General features: G+C 31.7%; 2 protein-coding genes across 2 annotated transcripts; one reads left to right on the top strand and one right to left on the bottom strand.

Moving 5' to 3' along the window:
• The first annotated feature begins 1702 nt into the window (after positions 1 to 1702).
• LOC131605090 (uncharacterized) lies at positions 1703 to 2635 on the top strand. The gene is made up of 2 exons (XM_058877486.1): positions 1703 to 1977; positions 2029 to 2635. Exons 1-2 carry the CDS (start codon positions 1703 to 1705, stop codon positions 2633 to 2635), a joined length of 882 nt encoding a protein of 293 aa, XP_058733469.1.
• A 16485-nt stretch (positions 2636 to 19120) lies between these two features.
• On the bottom strand, positions 19121 to 20906 carry LOC131606941 (uncharacterized). The gene is made up of 2 exons (XM_058879024.1): positions 20147 to 20906; positions 19121 to 20052 (listed from the first exon to the last, which is right to left on the bottom strand). Exons 1-2 carry the CDS (start codon positions 20622 to 20624, stop codon positions 19322 to 19324), a joined length of 1209 nt encoding a protein of 402 aa, XP_058735007.1. The 5' UTR covers positions 20625 to 20906; the 3' UTR covers positions 19121 to 19321.
• Positions 20907 to 23203: the final 2297 nt, after the last annotated feature.

Below are 23203 nucleotides of genomic sequence, written 5' to 3'. Positions count from 1 at the left end.
TTTTAAACAAGATTATGAGTGTTACAAAATAACAAATAACCTCCCTCATGTTAATTAGGAATTTCAGTGTGCAATGATGATAGACTAGTATGTTATGTATAATAAAACTAAAATATTAAACTAATGGACTTTTACACACAGACCATTTACACAAGATAACTTAGGAAACAAGCTAACTTAAACAATTAGACTTAACAAACAGTCTCAATTCGACATGCTAGCAATCTTAACATTTCAAATACTACATACTTGAGCATACTTCGACTACAACATTGCAGGCCTTCGACTACAACATGTGAACAGACTTCGGCAGCATGCTAAGATCCTGTCGAATTGTCGAATTAAGAAGTTACCCTTTAACCATACTCAGTGGCGGAACTGAGGGGACGTGGGAAGGCCACGACCACCCCTCAATTTTTTTTGGGTTAATAGTAATTTACCCCACTGTAATATGAGTGTGTTTTGGTTTATCCCCACTGTTGCCAAAGGCAGGTTTTGGCAACCGTTTTTTTTTAAAAAACCGTTGCCAAAAGGTAGGGAGGGGGAAAAAGAAAAATTCGCTAACATTACAGGGGAGGTGAATTACTATTAACCTTTTTTTTTAATTCATATATATTAAATTACTAAAATATCCCTAAATTAAATTAAAATTAATTTTTATCTTTTCTTTCTCATTCACCATTAGGTTAAAATACATATAAAGTAAAAAGCTTCTACCTTTCCTTTCTTTCTCATATGCATTTGCTACCGGCACCGAAATCGGAACAGATTAAAGTGATCGGCATCTTACAAGTAAAAAACTTTATTCATTCTTCTTTTATAAAAAGTAACAAATTAAAGTGATTGCTTGATTTGTGTTTTTGAGATTTTTAGGGTTCTTCTTCCTTGATGTGTTAAATTAGATGAACAACACATTAAATCATTAATCAATAATAATCTAAATGAGGTTTATTAAGCCAATTCATAACACCGTAATTTACAAATATAGTTATACACTGTTATACAGTTTATTTAATTATTGTTGTTGCTAATTTCTAATAGTGAAGTTACCCGTATTTGAAAAAAGATTTAAGTTGATTATTTAAGTTTATTAGTTTTTTTCTCTTTTAATTTCTATGTTCTATAAATTGATTTTTGGATTTGATCTAATATTATAGGAAAAGTAAAGATGAATAATAGGAAAATTGATTCTTTTTTCAAAAGGAAAGCATGTGAAATTGAAAGAGAAGAGAAAGATGAACAAATTATAATCCCAACATCCGAATCTAAAACAGTTCTTGAGAATCCAACAATTGAAGAGCATCATGGTTTTGAAAAATCTTTGGAACGCGATCCTGGAAAGCGTCCTCCGATTTGGCAATATCCACCAAATCAAGTGGATGCAATACGAAGAGCTTATCCAAAATGGGGTACATATCAAATTCATTTAGAAAACTATCCTTTGTCCGGCAACGAGGATCATCCAAGAAGGTTTCAACATACTTGGTTTAGCATATTTCTATCATGGTTAGAATATTCACCACCCGAAGATGCCGCATATTGCTTACCATGTTACCTTTTTAGCAAAAAAATAAGTGGACGTCCCAGATCACTTGTCTTTATTTCTATGGGTTTTAGAAATTGGAAGAAAGTTAGGAATGGAAAACATTGTTCCTTTCTTAAACACATAGGGAAGGATCCTTGCTCACCACACAAAAATGCAATGAAAGCTTGTCAAGACTTGTTGAATCAAGATGGTCATATTAGAAATGTTATTCAAGTGCAAAGTTCAAGTCAAAGAATGAATAATCGGTTACGACTCAAGATTTCAATTAACACTGTTTGTTGGTTAACACTACAAGCTTATGCTTTTAGGGGTCACGATGAAACTAGAAAATCAAGAAATCAAGGTAACTTTCTTGAGTTATTGAAACTTTTAGCATCCTACAATGATGAAATTGCAAAAGTTGTGTTGGAAAATGCTCCACAAAATTGCAAGTATACTTGACATCAAATTCAAAAAGAGCTCTTGCAAATTTTTTCTAGTAGGGTAAAAAAGAGTATTCGTGAGGAAATTGGTGATTCTAAATTTTGTATCGTTGTTGATGAAGCCCGTGATGAGTCTAAAAAGGAACAAATGGCTCTTGTATTAAGATTTGTTGATAAAGTTGGTTTAATACAAGAGAGATTTTTTGACGTGGCACATGTTAAAGATACCACATCCTTAACTCTTAAGGAAGCAATATATGATATACTTTCTCGACATAACCTTGATGTTTCTAACATTAGTGGCCAAGGTTATGATGGTGCTAGCAATATGAGAGGAGAATGTAATGGTTTACAATCCCTCTTTATGAAGGACTGTCCTTATGCATATTATGTTCATTGTTTTGCTCATCGATTGCTACTTGCATTAGTTACATCATCAAGAGAAGTCAAACTCGTTCATAAGTTTGTTGAGAAGCTGATCTTTATTGTGAATGTTGTTTGTTCTTCTACAAAGCGCCATGATGAGTTACAAGCTGCCCAATTAGAAGAAATTGCTTATTTGTTAAATATTGATGAGATTGTAACTGGTAAAGGTGCAAATCAAGCTGGTACATTGAAACGAGCTGGATATACTCGTTGGGGGATCACATTACGATTCTATTTCTAGCTTGATAAACATGTATGAAGCAATGTTTAATTTTAAAAAAATTGCAAAAGATAGAGGAAATTATGCTACACGTGGGGATGCAGATAGTTGTTGCAATTACTTGAAGGAATTTGATTTTATATTTATTTTGCACTTGATGAAAGAAATCATGGGAATAACAGATATGCTTTGTCAAGCTTTACAAAAAAAAAATCAAGATGTAGTTAATGCTATGAACTTGGCTCGTTCAACAAAAAATCTTATTCAAGGTTTGAGAGAAAATGGTTGGGATATATAGTTTACTAAAGTGATATCTTTTTGTGAAAAGCATGGTATTGAGATTCCTGATCTTAATGATGTTCATTCAACAACAAGATTTGGACGCTCCCGTCTTGAAGAGAATTAAGTCACAATTCAACATTACTTTAAAGTTGAAATCTTTTTCACTACCAGTTACAAGAGTTGAATAGAAGATTCAGTGAGCAAGCAATGGATTTGTTAACTCTTTCTTGTTCTTTGTCTCCTAAGGATGGATATAAAGCTTTTAACATTGATACTATTTGTTCTTTAGTTGAAAAATATTATCCTATGAATTTTAGTGATCAAGAGAAGAATAATTTGCAATTTCAACTCCAACATTTTCTATTTGTTGCTTGTCAAGCATCAAACTTGAATAATTTATCAACTATTCAAGAACTATGTTCATGTTTAGTTGCATCTGGACAGGCTGAAACTTACTTCTTGATTGATAGACTACTTCGTCTTATCATGACTCTTCCCGTTTCTACGGCTACAACTGAGAGATCTTTTTCAGCAATAAAAATTATTAAGACTAAGTTGAGAAACAAGATGGATGATGGGTTTCTTGGAGATAGCATGACAATATATATTGAAAGGGAGATTAGTGGAAGCATAGTTCTGAGTCAATTATTGACGATTTCAAGTCATCGGAACGCGTAAGACATTACTTTAAGGTAGTTTTAAGTCATGTAATTTAATTTTTAGTAATTAAATTTATATTTATTTTAACTTTAATGTTTTATTTAAAATATTATTTATATTTTATTTATAATTTTTATTTTACATTATTGGCCCTTCCAAATTTTTTTATTTGGCTCCGCCACTGACCCCATGGTTTTGTTGGGCACTGAAAGAGCCAGAGAAATCTTTAGTGATTTTGGTTGGCTTTCAAGGATGTTGTTCAATGTGAGTTAGAAGTGAAACGCTTGGAGTCAGTTGAAAAAGTAGTGGGAAACAAGCACATTAAAGGGGGTTTGAATTGAGTTTTCTAAAAAAATTTCTTCGAGAAAAAACTATTCACCACAATTAATGAGATAGATAAGAAATGAAAGAATATGAACACGTTCGGTTATTCAAGTTCACCTTAAAAAAGGTTAATTTTGTTCACCCGCCAAGGTAATTTCGCCTGAGAAAAGGACTTAATCCACTAATCTTGAAAGATTACAAACAACCTCTAAGAGTCTAGAAAGACCCCTTAGCCCTCTCAAGTATACAGACTAACAACCTAGTCATTTGAGAAATACAAATCTCAACAGATTTACATAACTAATGAGAAACATCTTGTGTGTTCTAAATATCCTTAGAAATAAATTTCTCACAAAGAAGTGTTTAGAATAATCTCTCTTAGATTTTATTTTTCTTTCTCTTTTCTTTTCTCGTTGAAGATATGTATGCTGAGTTTGAAATATAGCTTGAGTAGCTTGTGAATTTTCAGCATGTGAATTAGCAACCTTCTTCAATGGAGATTGTTTCATATATATAGTCCCAAGAAGAAGACCGTTGAGAAGGAAAAGACGTTGCTTTCCTTACATCTGATGTAACATCTCCAAAAGGATCGTGGGCGACAAAGAGCACACCAAAATCGGATTCGTACATACGTCCTTGCAGTAGTGGAGACGCTACAAAAAATAAGCTCTGTAGCGACGTGATTTCCATGCCACAAAATGGAATATCACGTCACAACACAAAATTAGTGACGTGGTTATTTATGTCGCTTGGGAGAGCGTGGCAACTTTGTTGTGTCATGATTATCACGTCACTAAATAGTGACATGGAAATCACGTCGCAACATGATGCACACAACCCAACAACTTTTGTCTGTTGGAACAGACAGCACCAGGAAACAGCAGGATGACACATAACACGGAGAACAGTTGTGGCGTGGAAAGCATGACACAAACTAGCGACGTGGATATCATGTCACAACATTTCTGATTAATTTAAAAGTGTAGCAACGTGATAAACATGTCACAAATTAGTGACAGGTATAACACGTCACAAACATTAATTTAAAAAAAAAATTATTATTATTATAAAAAGGTTTTATTCTTAATATTTTTTATTCAAAATTAATATATATTAATAAAAATATTTATTCAATTGAAATAATAATAATAAAAAAAATATTTATATAAAAAATTTAATAAAATATTATTTCTATTTACAAAATAATATATACAAAATAATATTATTTAATAAATATTATATAAAATATTATATACAAAATAATATTATTTAATAAAATATTATATACAAAACAATATAAACAAAATAATATTATTTATTAAAATATTATATAAAATATTATGTACAAAATAATATTTTTTATTCAAAATTAATACATATTTAATAAAATATTTTTAATACATAACTATTATTTTCTATTTTAAAAAAATATATAATAAAAATTTAACATATAATACATACTATATATATTCTATTTTTTTAATTTTTATTCTAATATAATAAAAATATATATAATATTTAGTGTATATATATAATATTTAGTGTATACTCAAATAATACATTACATACTAATAATTTTATAAATAGTCAAAATTTAACAATCTACATTATTAATCTACATACTAATACATTATATATGTTTAAAATAATAAATATTTTTTGATACAAAAATTACAAATAATACATATAATATTATGTATTTCTTTACATAACTATTATTTTTTATTAAAAAACAGTTAATAAAAATATAACATAATAACATACTATATTATAAATATTACATTTTCTTTTTTACCAATATATATATTATAAATTTTATTTAAGATTAAATTTTTTTCTTACCATTTAAACATATTAAATATTTTATTAACTAATAGATTAACTATTTTATTAACTAATAGATTAAAATATAACATTAAAATATAACATTAAAATTATAATAATAACATTAAATTTATTATTAATATTTGATAGATTTATAATAACATTAAATAAAAACATTAAATTTATAATAATAACATTAAATTGATAATAATAACTAATAGATTAAAATATAACATTAAAATATAACATTAAATTTTTTCTTACCATTTAAACATAATATAATAACATAACATGTTAAATATTTTATTAACTAATAGGTTAAAATATAACATTAAATTTATAATAATATAATATAACATTAACTAATAGATTTTTATAAATTTTGTTTAACATTTAATTTTTTTCTTACCATTTAAACATATTAAATATTCTGTTTTAAAAAATAATAATATAATATAAATTTCATTTTACCTAATAAAAAATTTAAATATTAAATTTTAAAAATATATTCTGTTTTAAAAAAACTAATATAATATAAATTATTATTTCGTTTTTACCTAATAAATTTTATAAAATAAAAAACAAAATATTTCAAAACAAACTAATATTAGCTATTTTTTATCATTAAATAACATATATTTTGTTGTCTTAATAATATAATATATATTCTGTTTTATAATAAATATATAAATACACATATATTTTTGTTTAAAATTTATTTGTCAATTTTATCGGGAGGGGGATGGAACCACTTATGCCAGAACTCGCCCCCGAACCGGACTAAACCGGTGGTTTAAAGCCAAAAAAAAAAATTATTTGTCAATTTTTAAAAAATATATATAATATCTAAAAATCAAGCAACAATCCAAACAATATATCAAAATTAAAATTGCAAAAATACCTCTTCTTCAATCTCCTTCAATCTTTTTTGTCCAATCTTTTTTGTCCAATCTTTCTTTAAATCTCTTCAATATTCTTCAATCTTCTTCACTTCAATACTTAAAGAAAAAGAATTCACAGAAATTAAATATCGAAATTAGTATAAATAATATTTGAAGAAAATAAAAAATACACCTAAAAGATTATTATAAAAATATCATACCTCTATAAAAATACTAATGGAAGAAAAATCAATGGAAGAAGATACTAAAGGATTAATGGAAGAAGGAGAGAAATGTGAGGGGAGGAAGAAGAAACGTGAAGAGTTATGGAGATTGGGAGATATGTTGTGAATAGTTATGTGAAGAAAATTGAGTGAAATGGAAGCGTTTAAGGGTTATAATATAAGCTTGACAGCAACGTGGGAACCATGCCACAATTTACTCACGTGGAACCCACGTCGCAACGTTTAAATGGCCAAAAGTTGAAGGAATCAGCGACGTGGGAATCACGCCGCAACTTTCCCACGTGGATCCCACGTTGCAACACTCAAACAGTCACATATGCATTTACTGTTGTTCCTGCCATTCACTGCACAAAGTCAAGTCAACTGCAGAGTTGCTTTTTTAGCGACGTGGGAAGCACGCCGCTACTTTCCCACATGGGTCCCACGTCGCAACCTTCAAACGGTCATATGCAATTCATAGATATTTCCCTCTTAAAGTGTTGCGACGTGATATCCACTTCACAACATGAAATTTTTGAATTTCAAGTTTCCCACCCTTTATGTACTTTACAGAATTTTCTTATTTATTTTTATTTTAGATATTGCGACGTGGTCTTAACGTCACAACGTACCTTTTAAAAAATTATTCTCTGACTCCCCTTGTGTTATCTTAGTTTTGATTATTATATATTAAAACAATATAGTGACGTTTTATCCACGTCGCAACAGCAATATTTTTGCCACATGCTTCCCACGTCACAATATTATGTCGCTGGGGACACGTTTTCTTGTAATGAGAATATAATATACTATTGTACCATATTGCTTCTAGCGCAAGTTTCTGATCTTTCTTCTTTAAAATGAACTTGTGATCTGAAGTAGAGAGAGCATGAAAGAGATCATGTAATGTAGACGTCCCAAGAGAGTTGAGTCTTTAGAGTCAGAATGAAGTCTTTAGATTTGAACACAACAGCTTATCTGAATGACGCATCTTGGTTTCTGAGCTGGAAGGAAAAGCTTATCCGAGCTTGAAATGTTGATTTCTAATCTGGAAGAGAAGCTTATCTTTAGAAACACTTGAAAATCCTTTTTCTTATGAGTCATTCAACATTCTTCATAACTACTGATGTCACTTCAGAAATGAATGAATAGTTCTTCTGATGTGAGTTAACGCTAATTCTGATGATCTTATGGACAACAATGCTTAATCAATCAAAATAGTGAATCTTCACACTCAAGAAACTAATAGAGTACACAATTGTTACATAAAAAAAAAATATGTTTTGTTATCATAAAAGCTAAAGATTAAATGCAAAACCAAATCTTGTTCTAACAATCTCTCCCTAAGATGTGCAAGCTCCCCCTGAGTCAGATACAGGATATTAGAGCTTTGGTTGAACTTATCATAGTATGATTTCATTATAAACATTCACTAATCAGAGCTTCAGATATCAGAGCCCGTGAAGTTTATGTATCAGAGTGTGTTGTTTCTCATTGTTACTCAGAACTTAAGTGAATCATATTATGTGATATCAGAGCATCATTTATCAGATCTTATCTTATCAGATTTTTCTGGGTAACCATCAAAAGTTTTCTCATCTTTATCAGGATATAATCCATTCATTAGAATTAGCGCATTTCCTGAATCTTGAATTAAATCTCTTTTCACAATAATATAGTAAAATATAAGTAGTGAAGTTTTTCAGAGATATAGACATGAATCAAAATCATCATTATTTTTCTCTCCATTTTTGTCATAGTAAAAAACTTTAAGAAAAGATTAATTAATTTTAGGGTTAAATATATGTTACCTCCTGCTATATAGGCGAGATTCGGATTACCCCCCTTTAAAATTTTTGTTGTGGATTACCCCCCTGAAATCTGAAAAATTCTATGTCTTTTGCCCCCTATAGGCACAAATTACCCCCTGTAAAATACTGTTTTTGGATTTACCCCCCGGTTTTGACACGCATAAGGGGTACTAAAAAATTACAGGTGGGTAATTCAAAAAAAAATTTAAAGGGGAAAAACCGAATATCGTATATATGGCAGGGGTAACGTATATTTAACCCTTGATTTTAAATGATTAAGAAAAAAATCAAAAAGACAGTGAGAGAATAACAAATAAACACATTAATTGGTGAAAAGAGTGATTACAATAGGAACATAGGAACGAAACAAAGATAAAAACAAACAGAACAACCATCATGCGAACAACTGATCTATGAAGGTTTCACATCTTTCATCCACAAGGGAAGTGTCTAGACCAACCCTAAGCCTGCAAAATATTCCAACTAAACCAGCCTTATGATTTAGTTCAGATAAAACTATCCCATATTGTATGAAAGACTTGTTTTGTCTTCTGGAGATCATCACATATTCTTTTAGATGATTGAAGATAGTTTGAGGCAGGTTAATCGAAACCTGATTGAGAAGACATAAAATTAGGAGTTTTTCATTGTGAAACACAAAATCCTTGTTAACACCTATATGTTTCAGGTTAGGTAACAGAAGACGAAACCAATCTTGGACATTGGGCATAAGATTTTCTAGATTTGTGGGTTCATAACTAGACTTAGTGTCATAGATAGTCATGATGTTCTCACCATGAGTGTACATGAGACATGTTTGTTCCATAGTAACACCCCTTTGAGCACACCCAATGGCTTCAACAATGATAGAAGGAATGACGATGAAGGGGGAAACTAAAGATACCAGATTATATGCAGCAATTATCGTTGCTAACAAACGCATTCCTCCAAAAAGCTTTCACAAGGTTTGGATCGATGGGTCCTCTAAGCAAGGCGATATAACGGGTCCAACCTTAAACATGAACGTTGATAAAGAAGTAATTGTTTGAACTAACCAGATTTGGATGCCTTTCATTAATGACTTTCAAAGGATAATCATCTCCACAAAAGGTTTTTGACGGCATGATGAGAAGAAGGAAAGTTAGGTAGATATAGAAATAAAAGACTAAAGGAGGATGAAAAAGGAAAGGAAACAAAGAAGACACTAATATAGGAGGGGAGAAAACGTAACTGACAAGAGAAATGATATTGTTACATAATAGATCACTCTTGAAATTCTCAAAATAGTTAAGACAACACTTGGAACGGGAGAGAATAAAAAGAGACCATCTTTTCTAAGACAATTGTCAGAGAAATAAATGCAAAGAGACACAAGAAATGGGAAAGTAGAAGGTCGCGCTTAACGATATTTATTCTCAACTAAAGCTTGTCTCAACAATTCCATAAATAAACAAGATAGGATAGAAACATAAAGATTTTAACTATTCTCTAAATTGTTTTCCACTGCTGAGGTTTTATTCAAATAATGTGTTATGATATATATGACATAAGTCTAAATCATATTCATTCATTTGAGAAACCATGAGTTAATGATCTCAGAGTCGCGAATACTGACTAGTTTCTAACTAGAGATATTTCTGACGAAGACATCTGTTATACCCCAAAATTTGCCCACATATTTTTCAAGGAAACTCCAATCTGAAAATTAAGGGTCTCATATAATCATGGATTTTTATTTCAACAAATATCCTGACATATGAAATACTTAGTTTTTAGAATTTTTCTTATACAGTAATTTGGCTTGCAGTTGAATTTATTCTTACGCAAACGCCAAATACTGTGTATTACTTCACACATGCTATTTATTTATTTACAGATAAATGGTACTGACACAATTGGTACAAAGTTAAATCTTTTTGCAGGCGCAGAATAAGGAAACTCAGACTGTACTGGTAACAAGTAGATTATTACTATCTTTTGTTTCCCACTAATTTTTGTACTATATTCCATTATTTGCAAAAATCTTTTCAAATCTCTTTTTTCAAAAATCAAATCTCTCTTTTTCCAACACTATCATACACTTTCTTTCAAATCTTACTTCCACTCAAATTTTCCTTTTGTACGGAATCACATCATTCCCCAACGTCTCTTTCCTTCTTTCCATTCTATAAATACCTCTCATTTTCTTTCATAAAATCTCACATCAAATTCCAACTCATCTTTCAAATTCCTATCTCATATCTATTTTCTCTTCTTCCCTGAAAAGAATGGCAAAGTGGATAGAGACACTGTTTCTTACAGTCATCACCATTGCTACGGTGATCATGACTTTCTTCTGCCTGCATAGTCCTGAGGAGTGTGGACCTGCAATGGTTATGCTCCCAATCATCTACATGTTATTGTTCATAGCATGGGTTATCAATCGTCATTCTTAAAATTTGCCGTATTTCTTATTTCTTAAATGTACCGTTTATTCGTCGTACTGTTCAATATAGTATGTAATATTTGTACTGTCAGTATTAAATGTTGTACTATTTGTCATAATATTGCTTAATTACTAAGATAATATTTTGTGTGTTTTCTGCCAGTCAAATATTCCTATTTCTGTGCATTAAATGATTTTCAGGGTTATTATCGGTAATTTTGCCCGCATACCGTAAAAATTAGTTATTTATTATGTCTGTGTTTTTCTAACAAGTCATGTAAATAAACTTTCATCTTTCTCATAAAACATAAAACAAAAACAACAAAAAAGAAAATTAACTTTGACTGTTGATTTTTCACTCTAACTGCTACATCAATACCTGGACAGTCAGTTGACAGCCAAACTGCTGGCAGTACAATTCTCAGTGTTTTGTACCATCAATCAAATCAATCTTTCACAATTCAAAATTCCAAGATTTTTGTTCTAGAAGTCTTCTGAATATCACGCGATTAGCAGAGACTCAACACTGCACAAAAATCAGGTACGCTTAACTGTCTCCTACACAAACAGTCCCTAATCAGGGTTTTTCTTGTTTTTACAGGGGCAACAAGTTTTTGAGAGCTCAAATGGATTTCATATACATCCATATATCTCAAAGTACCATCAGACAAATTTTCAAACTTCAATTCACTCAGACGCACCGTCAGCAGCTCAAACAGTCAACAGACGACCCGTTTGACCAAAAAAGTCAACAGACAGTCAAAAATGAATTTTTTTGTCAAAGTCCATATTTTGTCAAAGGATTCATCATTTGATCATTGGATGATCATAATTCATCAAGGAAAGATCAAAAATCAACAAAACCCTAAGATTCAAAATTAGGGTTTTTGCCTGAAAAGTCAACTCAACTTTGACTGATCATAACTCTCTCATCCTTCATCCAAAAAATTCAAACCAAAGCTTGTTTTGAAGGAAATTCAATTATCTTTCAAATGCCATTGATCCCATGGTCATTGGATTCACCATTTGAAAAATATGATCAAAGACATTACAGGTCATTTTCAAAGTCAACAAAAAGACACTTTTTTCAAAAGGACACACAAGGAGCTTCAAAAATCATTTTGACATGAGACCAAAGGCATTGGTTAGAGGACTCTTTGAGGTTTCCAAAAAGTGCAAGATCTCCTTCATATGACAAAAATTGAGGGATTTACACCTTGTTAAAGTTGGCTAAAATTTGGAAAATGCATGAAACCAACATTGTTCAAAATTGCATTTTTTCCAAATGGGGCCAAGTTTTCAGCATTCAAACATCATTTCCATGATGATATGGGCCTCCCACGACCAAGACTAAGCCCACATCATTTTTTATCTATTTTTGGCATAATTTTATCTTATTTTAAGATTAAAATTAAAAAGAAAATGAAATGGATAAAGAATAGCTTGTATTCCAAGCAAGACTCATTCAACTCTGTCCCAAAGCAAAGTACAGCAGAGGAGAAGAAGAAAATCAAGCCATGGTGGCTTAAAGACAAAGCTACCAATGTTGAAAAAGTCAAGATTCCAAAAAACTCATCAATGCTTTTGGCTTAGTTTCTAAGCACTCTAATGCTTATAAATAGGCTATAGCACTTCAGTAAGAAAAGAGACAGAGATAGAGAGCAAAACTCTTGCTTGTAACACACTTGTAATCTCTCAAAATATTCAAAGAATTTTGAAATTCGAATTCCAAATTTAAGTCACTTTCCATTCAAACTAAACACTCAAACACGTTCCTTGAGCTTCACTGAACATATCCAGATCATTTGCAAGCTCTGAAACTCCTTGAATCGAACGCTACAGGTCTCGATTCATCCAAACTAAAACTGACTCGTGTCTCATAACCTAAGCATATCTAACACGATGTAGACATATATTTGCACTTGGTGTGGTGTGTAGATCATTTCTGGAGCTTTAATTGAGTTTTAGATGCTTACACACGAAGATACCATTTTAGGGTTCTTAAGCTAAAATTTGGGATCCTCTGATTTAGGCAAAATTAGGAGAAACCAATGACATATTTGAACTCAGGGGACGATTTTAAGCTTAACCATGGTCTCCTAAGTAATTTATATTGCTTGTATGAAATTTTGACATGTGCAGGTCTTGTAGCTACGGACGAAAACCGTCACTAAAGGCTTTACCTACAGTTGCAGAGCCTATAGCAACGGAGAGAGGAAGAAGATGAAGGCGTGGCAGGCTCTGGTTGGCCAGAATGCGCGCGCCAGCTTTTATTCAAATTCTTGGATCCTGTGTTGCGCTGTCTATGCTTTTGTCATGCTCCTCAAAATCTGAGCCCTCTGATTCACTTCCAATCAGATCCAACGTGCCAGATCTCTCACCACACCATGCTCCCTCACAAATTACCACACAGGATCAGTATCCTTTTATTTTCTATTTTATTTTCTATTTTATTTTAATTTCTTTGTTAAATTAATTAAAAATAGTTTTAAAAATCCAAAAAATACACAAAAAATATTTTTAGACTTCTAAAATAATATATTATTTTCTGAAATAAAAATATTTTATTTTTCTTCAAAATTTCAATATTTTGCATAATTAATTAGTATATATTTATATATTTGCTTTTTAATTATTCTAACCAATCAAAAAATCCTAAAAAAAATTGTTCTTTATATTAAATATTGTTTATATATTATAAACTAATTTTGTACATATTTTGAATAATTTTCTTTTTAAGTTTTAATTATTTGTATAATTATTTGTATAATTATGTATTAATTAGCTTAATCAATTTCAAATCAATTTCCAAAAATTCCAAAAAAATTAGTTTTGTTTTAAAATTAATTAACAAATATTTTGTACATATTTTAAACTTAATTTCTAGGTTTAAATCTATTTTCATCTTTTTTCTTCATTTTAATTTAATTAATCATGCATTAATTATAATTAAAACCAATCATAAAAATTCCAAAAACATGCCTTTTATGTTTCTTGCAATTTAAAATTCCTAGATAAATGTATAGGATGTCAAATTCATGTAAATAGGCTAGTTTACATTTCCCGCACAATCGATGTAATAGCGTAGATTTACTTTCCGCACTTTACATTTCCGCACTTTAATTTCCAGCAAATATAAACTGCGTGTATGTCAAAGATAAAATTGAACCGTTAGATCACTAACTTCAAAGATAAATATCTGAATCCAATCACAATCACACTTGCACCTCTTGAGGTAATCCCTTCTCATTCCTTTCAAAATCAAAGTCAAAATTCTACTGTTTCGAGTACAAAATCGAACCTTGCTTTTATATCCGGTGAAAGGATAGATTTTTAAAGGAAATAGGATAAAGACCTTACAACTCAGGGTAGACCTCCTAGTTTGCTTGCTCAAATCAAAACAAACAAAATTCTCATACACTGTTGATTTTTCAAAACTTTCAAAAAAGACAATACTTTGTATACATCCAAACACGGGTTATTACAAAGTTAACGTTCTTTTCAAAACATCTTTCGAAAGATAAACAAGCATTTTGTATACATCCACACACGGATCATTACAAAATTCAATTTACAAAGGTATTTGAAACCACATATGAGCAATTTCAGAGCAATTGAAAAGTGATCGAAAAACAAGTGAGCTAAGCAAACTTAAGAGCCCATGGATAACCATGGATACAAAGGGTGCTAACACCTTCCCTTTGTATAACCTACCCCCTTACCCAGAATTTCTTAAAGGTCTTTTTTCTGTTTCTTTTATAAACCTTTCCTTAATTGGATAAAATAAAAGGTCGGTGGCGACTCTGTGAATTAAAAAAATGCGAAAGCATTAAGCGACAAAAAAGAGTCAGTTCACGTATCTCTACAGATCAGAGGTATGGCCCGGTATTAAAAAAAAATCGGAGGTCCACAACATCTTCTAACTTGTAGAAGTATCTTTGACAGAATAACACGCTCGCATAAGATCAAAATCTTATTTTTCTCAGAAGCAGATAGCACGCATAGAAAAGAATCATTCCGGACATAACTCCATTTTCAGGTGTTTTAGAATGAATAGAAATCTATCTTCAGCTAAGGGTTTTGTAAAGATATCAGCCCATTGATGGTCTGTATCTATAAATTTTAAGAAAAGGTTCCCTTTCTGAACATGATCTCTAATGAAATGATGTTTAATTTCTATGTGTTTAGCTCTTGAGTGTAAAATAGGATTCTTACTCAAGCATATAGCAGCAGTATTATAAAAAAAAGATAGGAATGCTACTCTCGTATATCTGAAAGTCTTCAAGTTGACTCTTCATATAGTGCATCTGAGTGCTGCACAGTGATGCTGATATATATTCTGCTTCATCAGTAGATAATGCAATAGTTGATTGTATTTTGCTTGACCATGATATGAGATTTTCATCCAGAAACAGACAGTTTCCAGAAGTGCTTTTGCATTAAATTTTATCTCATGCATAGTATGCATCATAGAAACCTGATAGCTTATATTATGATATTTTCTTATACATCAAGCCAAGGTTAATTGTTCCTTTCAGATGCCTTAAAATTCTCTTAAATGCTATTAAGTGAGTTTCCCTTGGATCTGATTGAAAACGAGCACACAAACATACATTGAATAAAATATATGGACGAGAAGCAATCAGATAGAGAAGAAAACATATCATACCTCGATAGAGCTTCTGACAAACCTTTGTGCGTACCTCTTCTTTTTCCATAATGCATGTAGGATTCATAGGTGTTTTTGTTGGTTTGCTATATGTCATATCAAATTTCTTTAAAAGTTCTTTTGTATTCTTGCTTTGATGAATGTATGTAACTTCTGGAGTCTGATTGATTTGTATACCCAGAAGATACTTTAACTCTTGCATCAAGCTCTTTTCAAATTCAGCCTACATTAGCTTAGAGAATTCTTGGCAAACAAAAAGATTAGCAGAACCAAAGATAATATCATCAACATAAAGTTGACATATCATAAGATTGTTTCCAAAGTTTTTACAAAAGAGAGTAGTATCCACTTGCCTCTTGAGAAACTATTCTCCAAAAGAAAAACACTAAGTCTATCATACCAAACTCATGGAGCTTGCTTTAGACAATAATGAAATTTCTTAAGTTTAAAAATATGTTGAGGAAACTTGGTGCTTCCAAACCCAGGAGGTTGGTGTACATATACTTCTTCAGAAATGTATCCATTTAGAAACGCACTTTTGAGCTTGAAGCAAAAGAATATTTGAGCTTGAATTCTTGACTTCTAATCTGGAATAGTAGCTTATCTTTAGAAACACTTGAAAATCAATTTTTTGATAAGTCATTCAACATTCTTCAAAATTCCTGATGTCACTTCAGAAATGGATGGATAGTTCTTCTGATGTTTGTCAACGCTGATTCTGATGATCTTCTTGACAGCAGTCCTTAATCAACCTAAATAGTAAATATGCACACTCAAGAAACTATTAGAGTACACAATTGTCACATACAAATATATGTATTGTTATCATCAAAACTAAAGATTGAATGCAGAATAAAATCTTCTTCTAATAGATACAGGTTGTGTATGGAGTCCGTGACCAAGTCATGGAACTGTTGGAACAAAATCTGGTCATACTCCTTGGATTTTAATGATAACAAAGTACTTAAAGAACAATAAAATATACTAACATTTGTTTAAGTGTGCAGGATCATTAAGTTAGTATTTAACTACGTTTTGACCCAGTTAAATGGCTTATAAAGAATAACCATATAATTTAAATTCTAATGGATCAAAATATGATTTTCAAATAGAACATCAGCGCCATAATGGCTCATCCTCTAATAAGCTGAAAACATAGTAAAATGCCTTTTGGTCCGTACTTTGTGTAAGAAAATCCCACCTTTATATTGCTCATGCTATTCATCTTATTAATCGCTTTCCTTATCCTATCATTATAAGTCATTCTCCTAATTTCTTGCTGTAAAACACAATTCTTGATTACACTAGTTTCAAATGCTTTGGATGTCTTGCATATGTCTATACTCTTCATAATAATTGCACAAAATTTGATGTTAGATCTAGAAATTTTGTTTTCTTGGTTATAAGGAAGAAAAAAGGTTATATTTTATTTGATCTTAACAGTAACACCTTTCTTGTTTTTAGAAATTTTGTTTTCCTATGAATCTTATTTTCCATTCACTCAAACACACGACCACATCTCTTTACCCTCTTGTTCCTACACCACCCTTTGACACAACTGACCTTGATCATGTCATTCTTTGTAAAACTCTCCTCTCACAAATTTCACATTTATTACCTACTATCCTATCCTCCTCCTCCCACCATCATGAAATCGACTAGACATACTAAAAAGTCTCCCTACCTTACTAACCATCATTGGAGTCTTCTAAACACTTCATTTTTTGCCTCCATTACTCCTATAACACCAAACTTTCCTATTTCTTCTATCCTTTCTTATGAACATTGTCAAACCCCTTACAAAAAATCCTATCTCAATCTTTCCTCCATATATGAACCAACTACTTTCTCTCAAGCTAGTAAGCATGATTGCTGGCTTCAAGCCATGAAAAACAAGATTACAAGCACTTGATCTTACCAACACTTGAACCACTGTTAACCTCCAACCTAATAAAACTCCCAAAGGATGTAAATGTGTTTACAAAATAAAATATATTGTTGATGATAGTATTGACAAGTACAAATCTAGACTAGTTACAAAGGATTACACTCAATTTTAGGGTGTTGACTATTTTGATACCTTATCCCTTGTAGTTAAACTAACCACAGTAATGACTCTTCTTGTCTTAGCTTCTATTATAAATTAATATCTAGAACAACTAGATGTCAATAATGCTTTTCTTCATGGGAATTTAAATTTAAAAAAATTTATGTGAACATACCAAAAAGATATAAACTTCCTAATTTTTCCACCTCTACAAAAGTTTTCAAACTCAACAAATCACTTTATGGCCTTAAACATGCCAGCAGACAATAGTATTCCAAATTGTCTAATTCCTTAATTTCTATTGGTTATACTTATTCCATTGTTGATTATTCTCTATTTACTAAATCTTGTGATAAAAACTTTCTTGCTTTACTAGTGTATGTATATGACTTAGTTTTAACATGAAATAACATCGCATAAATTTAACATGTTAAAACCATTCTTCACGACAAATTTTGTATTAAGGACTTAGGGCCTATCAAATACTCTCTTGAATTACTAAGCATCACGAGTACGATGATAGCTAAACCCTCTTCAACTTCATACAATCCTTCTCTTAAACGTCACTCAACTAATTTTACACTCTCATAATTCCATTCAATTTCGTAGACTTATTGGCAAACTCATTTACTTAACCAAATTTGCCCTGATATTTTATTTGTTGTACAATAACTTAGTCAGTTTTTTTTCAATCTACTATCAATCACTTCCTAGCTACAAACAGAATTCTACAATATTTAAAAACAAGCCAAGGTCAGGGTTTGTTTTATTCATTTGACTTGGTTCTTTCTGCCTTGCAGATAGTAACTGGACCACATGCCCCACCACTAGGAGATTTGTCACAGGTTTTTCCATCTTCCTTGGCAAAAGTCTCTCATCTATTGAAGTCCATGAAACAAATAACAGTCTCTCACTAATGTTCTAATGTAGAATACAAAGTTGTTGTAGGACTGACATGGGAGATGCAATGGATGCATTACCTCTTCAAGGACTTGCATATCAATTTCTCCAAACCAAACTTTAATTTATTGCAACAGATATTAAGTGTACTTGGCACACAACACTACTTTCCACAAGCGTTCCAAACACATGGAGATCGACTTTCAAATCATTAAAGAAAAATTGGAAAGATACATCATCAAACTTTTCCCCATTCCATCCTCTGCTCAAATTGATGATGTTCTGACCAAGACTCTTCTTAAACCAACTTTTTCATCTTTGCTCGACAAGCTTAGAGTTGCTTCTATTCACAGTCTAACTTGTGGGAGAGTATTAGAAGATATTACTTAATTAGTTAGTTTTGTGTTTGTTACACGATTATGGAAAATTTAGTTTCTTTTTGTTGTATAAATACACTCGTTGTATTGATATGTAACACAGATTTTATAATAATAATAATAATATGATACTAATTTGGGAATGTTGAAATTCGAATACTGGGCAAAATTTTAGGCCCTTATTTATCTGAAAAAATTACAACAGAACAAAACCAAAATAAAAGATATCACCGGTTCAATCACGAAGCATCACTTTCATTTTTCATGATCCGCCATGATATGATCAATATTGAGCAATCAATCCTTGGCTAGTAGACGGCCTCTGGAACCGACAGAGTTTGCAGGATGTTGAAAAGAGAGATGGAGTTTGGTACTTGTCTTCTCCTCCCATCATTGGCATAGAAACACCTCTCTTTACAGGACTAACATAACTTGGCCTATAAGTTTGACCCAAAACTCCTTCAATAGAATCAGTAGGATTTTTAAACTTGAACTGTGTCTCCAAATGAGCAAAAGCATCATCTGATGGCAATTGGTAATTATGAGCTTTGTTTTCCTTTTCTCCAATAGGCCTTACCCTTATGTCCAATTCAAGCAAACCCGAAACTGTGACTCTAACACTGTTTTTATCGTCTGTTCTCTCCACAACCAGCTCCCTTTCATCTCCATTAGTCTTCCATTCCGCATCGCCGTCAGTAGGAATGGTTACTAATTCACCGTCCCATTTCACGGTAAGAGAGTCAACATTGTCATTCCATTGAGTTACTCTATTGGCTGCAATAACAAGAGTGTGAGTGTCGAACATGACAGAAAGTGCTTGCACCCATGTGTAGTCGCGTGTCCTTCCCTGAGGCCGAGTACCAATGAAGTGCGCGTTGATTTGGAATTCATCGTCTGAAACAATGGCAAAGTTTCCTCCCGTGGCTCCGTGGAAGTAGAACATCACACCGTCGCCACCAACAAAGCGAGGATCATAGCACAATGAACCATAGCCATCACAGTTTGCTCTTCTAACTGCAAATAAACCAAACAAACTCAATATTAATTCAATATTCTACTTTCTTTATATAAGCTAATTTTATTTAAAGACTATATACTGTGATCTTACCCTTGCAAGTGGCTTCACATTTGTTGCTGCAGTCAAGGAAACAACCTTTATCCTTCTTGTTCTTCTTTGGCTTTCTGACTTTGCACTCTTCTGGACATACAAGTGTCTTGAATTGACAACTATTTTTGGCGTTGCAGAAAGCTCGCTCCTGTCCCGATTTCAGAGCTGGCAAATTTTCAGACTTAGCAGATTCATCATCTTTTGGAGTCTTCCTTTTGGGATCTTTCTCCTTCTCCTTTCCGTTCCCGTTGTCACCTTTACCATTATTCTTTCCATTGTTACCGTTACCATTATCCTTACCGTCGTTACCTTTACCATTATTGTTCCCATTGTTACCATTACCATTACCATTTCCGTTGCCATTGCCGTTGCCGTTGCCGTTGCCGTTTCCGTTTCCTTGGCCTTGAGCAATGGAAGCTTCCATAGCGATAAGTAAGACAAAGAAGGCCACACAGATACCCAACTTTCCTCTAGCCATCTTTTGTTACTTTGCTATGCTTATTTAGTGATTTTGAATTGCTTCAATGATGCAAAGGATATATTGATTGATGGAAGCTGCATGTATTGAAGAAAATATATAGAGAGAGACTTTTGGCATATGAATATTGGGCTAGAAGTTCGGCTTAAGATTAGCATGTATCCTTTATCTAACTACGTTTCTTAAAGTTTATGGTTGCTTGGATTAGTGATATATATGAAGGATATTCAAAGGTTAATAGTAGTTTCTTAAAAACTATATAACCATTAAAATGGCACTTTTTTTCTGATCTCGAGGTTCAATTTTATAATAGTACTCGTTAACGTTATGAGTACGATAATGTTACGTAACTAAATTTATTGTTAGATTGTGATATAAGACTCGGTTATTGTAGGCTTTGACGGTGGGAGAATTAGGAATGAAATAAGCTGTAATGACGTAGTTTTATGTGTAGAGTTTAGTACAAGGAGCTTGAAGTGATGGCATTTGAGTTGTATATTGTGTAGAACAGTTTCTCTAATGATGAAAGTCAACTGCACAACACAGTTGTTCATGCAGCTGAAAAGCCGTCCACAATTGCAAATAAGTTGTGTTTTTGGGGCCTCTGCAAGGTCCACGAAAAAACCCAATAACAAATGCAGAGTGTCGCACCAAATTATTTAACCCTCGTCTTTTCCATGGACACGTGATCACACCCTCTATCATGTCTCTCACGGTTGATATATAATCGAACAACCATTCACACAATGTGTCAAATTACTTGCAGACGGTTTTAACTGTCCATATTATATAAAGATCAGATTGTGTTATTTCGGGTATTCAATTAATTGTCACTCTCATATTATTTTTTACACACTGACTGACTTAAGCGTTGGAGTGTTAACTTTGAAGGGTTATCCTTTCTCTGTCATATTAGAAGTTTGTTTTACTGCTTCTATACCTCATTCCACTAGGGGTGATCGCGGTGCGGTTTGGGCGGTTTTGATGAAAAAAATCATCCGAACCGCAAGAGAAAAAATCGTGCGGTTTGGTTTGGTTCGGTTGGCTTTTAAAAAAAAATCCGAACCAAACCAAACCAAACTAATGCGGTTTGGTTCGGATCGGTTGGTGAACAATACATACATATAGATGACAACATAACTTTGTATTTAGACATTCATACACTATCAAAAAACAACAAAACTCGTCAAGTTTTGACAACAACTTTCTATTTAATATGTAAAAATTAAATTAGACAAAAGTTAAATAATAAACATAAAATAATAGTATAAAACAATATAAAAACTATTAGAAATGAAACAAAAAAAATAGAAGAGAGGAGAGATTAGTGAAGGTGAAAAAGAAAAAACAAAAGAGTTGAGAGATTAGAGAAGAAGATGTGCGATAAAAATGAAACTGAAATAGAGAACATATGCATAAAAATAAGAAGGTAAAAAAGAAAGAATATAAGAGAGTAGAGATTATAGAAAAAGAGGGAAAATGTATGTGGCAAAGAAGGCGCGATAATCCTATTAGAGATTTGAAAAGATCATGACTAAAATCATATGTGTAAGGACGAGAAAATTGTTCTTAATCATAAGGCTAAGTTATAATACATTTAAGTTTGGGTTGGATGTGAGTTAAGTAAAAGTTAGGTTGTAACATATTGCGGTTTGATTCGGTTTGGTTCGGTTTACAAAATACAAACCGCAAACCGAACCGAACCGTGCGGTTTTATTAAAAGATGACCCAAACTAATCCGAACTAAATGCGGTTTTTTGCGATTTCGGTTTGGTTTGGTTTGATTTGCGGTTTTCTATTGGGTTGGTTTGGTTTTGAGCACCCCTTTCCACCACTCCATAACTCCTTTATGGTTTTTGAACAGAATAGTAGCGTCGTATATGGGAAACAATTCTTGATTCACACTGTTTTTCCACGAAAATCGGAATGCCCCAATTTTAATTACCTTATTTATTTAAATTAGTTATGAATTTGGTGTGTTTATTTAACTGTTATGAAGCAATAATTAAATTAAATTGGGTGTTAGGGGTGTGTGATGTTAGGAGAGAGTGTAGAGAGTAATTAGAAGTTAGTAGATTTTATTTAGAATTATTTTATTAATTAAAATAAGATTTTAGTTTTATTATTTAAATAAAATAATAAGATAAAAAGAAAATATGAGTTTATAGAGATATTGAGGATAAGGTGGAAATTAGGGGAAAATGCGAGGGTAAAGTGTGAATATCCTAATGAGGGAATAGGTTTTATTTTAAATGTATAATAGCTATTTTGCCCCCTGCCATATGAACGAGGTTTGAAAAATGTCCTTATAAAAAAAATTAGATTCGCCATCTAACTTATAAAGATTCCCCTATTATGCCCCCCTCAAGAAATCCAATCATCAAAATTAATGACGTAACAACTTTTTTTTAATTTTTTATTATTATTTCAAATGACGTGGTTGGCTTAGGTGCATTTTTATGATTTTTTATTTATTTTAATTTTATGTTGTATTTTTTATTATTATTTTATTGTTTGATAAAATATTAAATATAAAAGCTTAAAAATTAGTTTTATGGGGTGTTAAACTCAGGACCCAA

This window comes from Vicia villosa, linkage group LG5 (assembly GCF_029867415.1).
Source record: "Vicia villosa cultivar HV-30 ecotype Madison, WI linkage group LG5, Vvil1.0, whole genome shotgun sequence".
In the NCBI taxonomy this organism is placed as follows: domain Eukaryota; kingdom Viridiplantae; phylum Streptophyta; class Magnoliopsida; order Fabales; family Fabaceae; genus Vicia; species Vicia villosa.
The sequence above is the reverse complement of the archived record's forward strand: the minus strand, read 5'-3'. Positions and strand labels throughout refer to the sequence as shown.

Excerpts from the sequence above, each read along its gene's own strand:
- LOC131605090 (XM_058877486.1), top strand. The coding sequence starts at position 1,703 with ATGAAAGCTTGTCAAGACTTGTTGAATCAAGATGGTCATATTAGAAAT. Across the intron at positions 1,978-2,028 it reads AATGCTCCACAAAATTGCAA|GGTAAAAAAGAGTATTCGTG; the intron begins GTATACTTGACA and ends TTTTTCTAGTAG.
- LOC131606941 (XM_058879024.1), bottom strand. The coding sequence starts at position 20,624 with ATGGCTAGAGGAAAGTTGGGTATCTGTGTGGCCTTCTTTGTCTTACTT. Across the intron at positions 20,053-20,146 it reads ATGTGAAGCCACTTGCAAGG|TTAGAAGAGCAAACTGTGAT; the intron begins GTAAGATCACAG and ends GTTTATTTGCAG.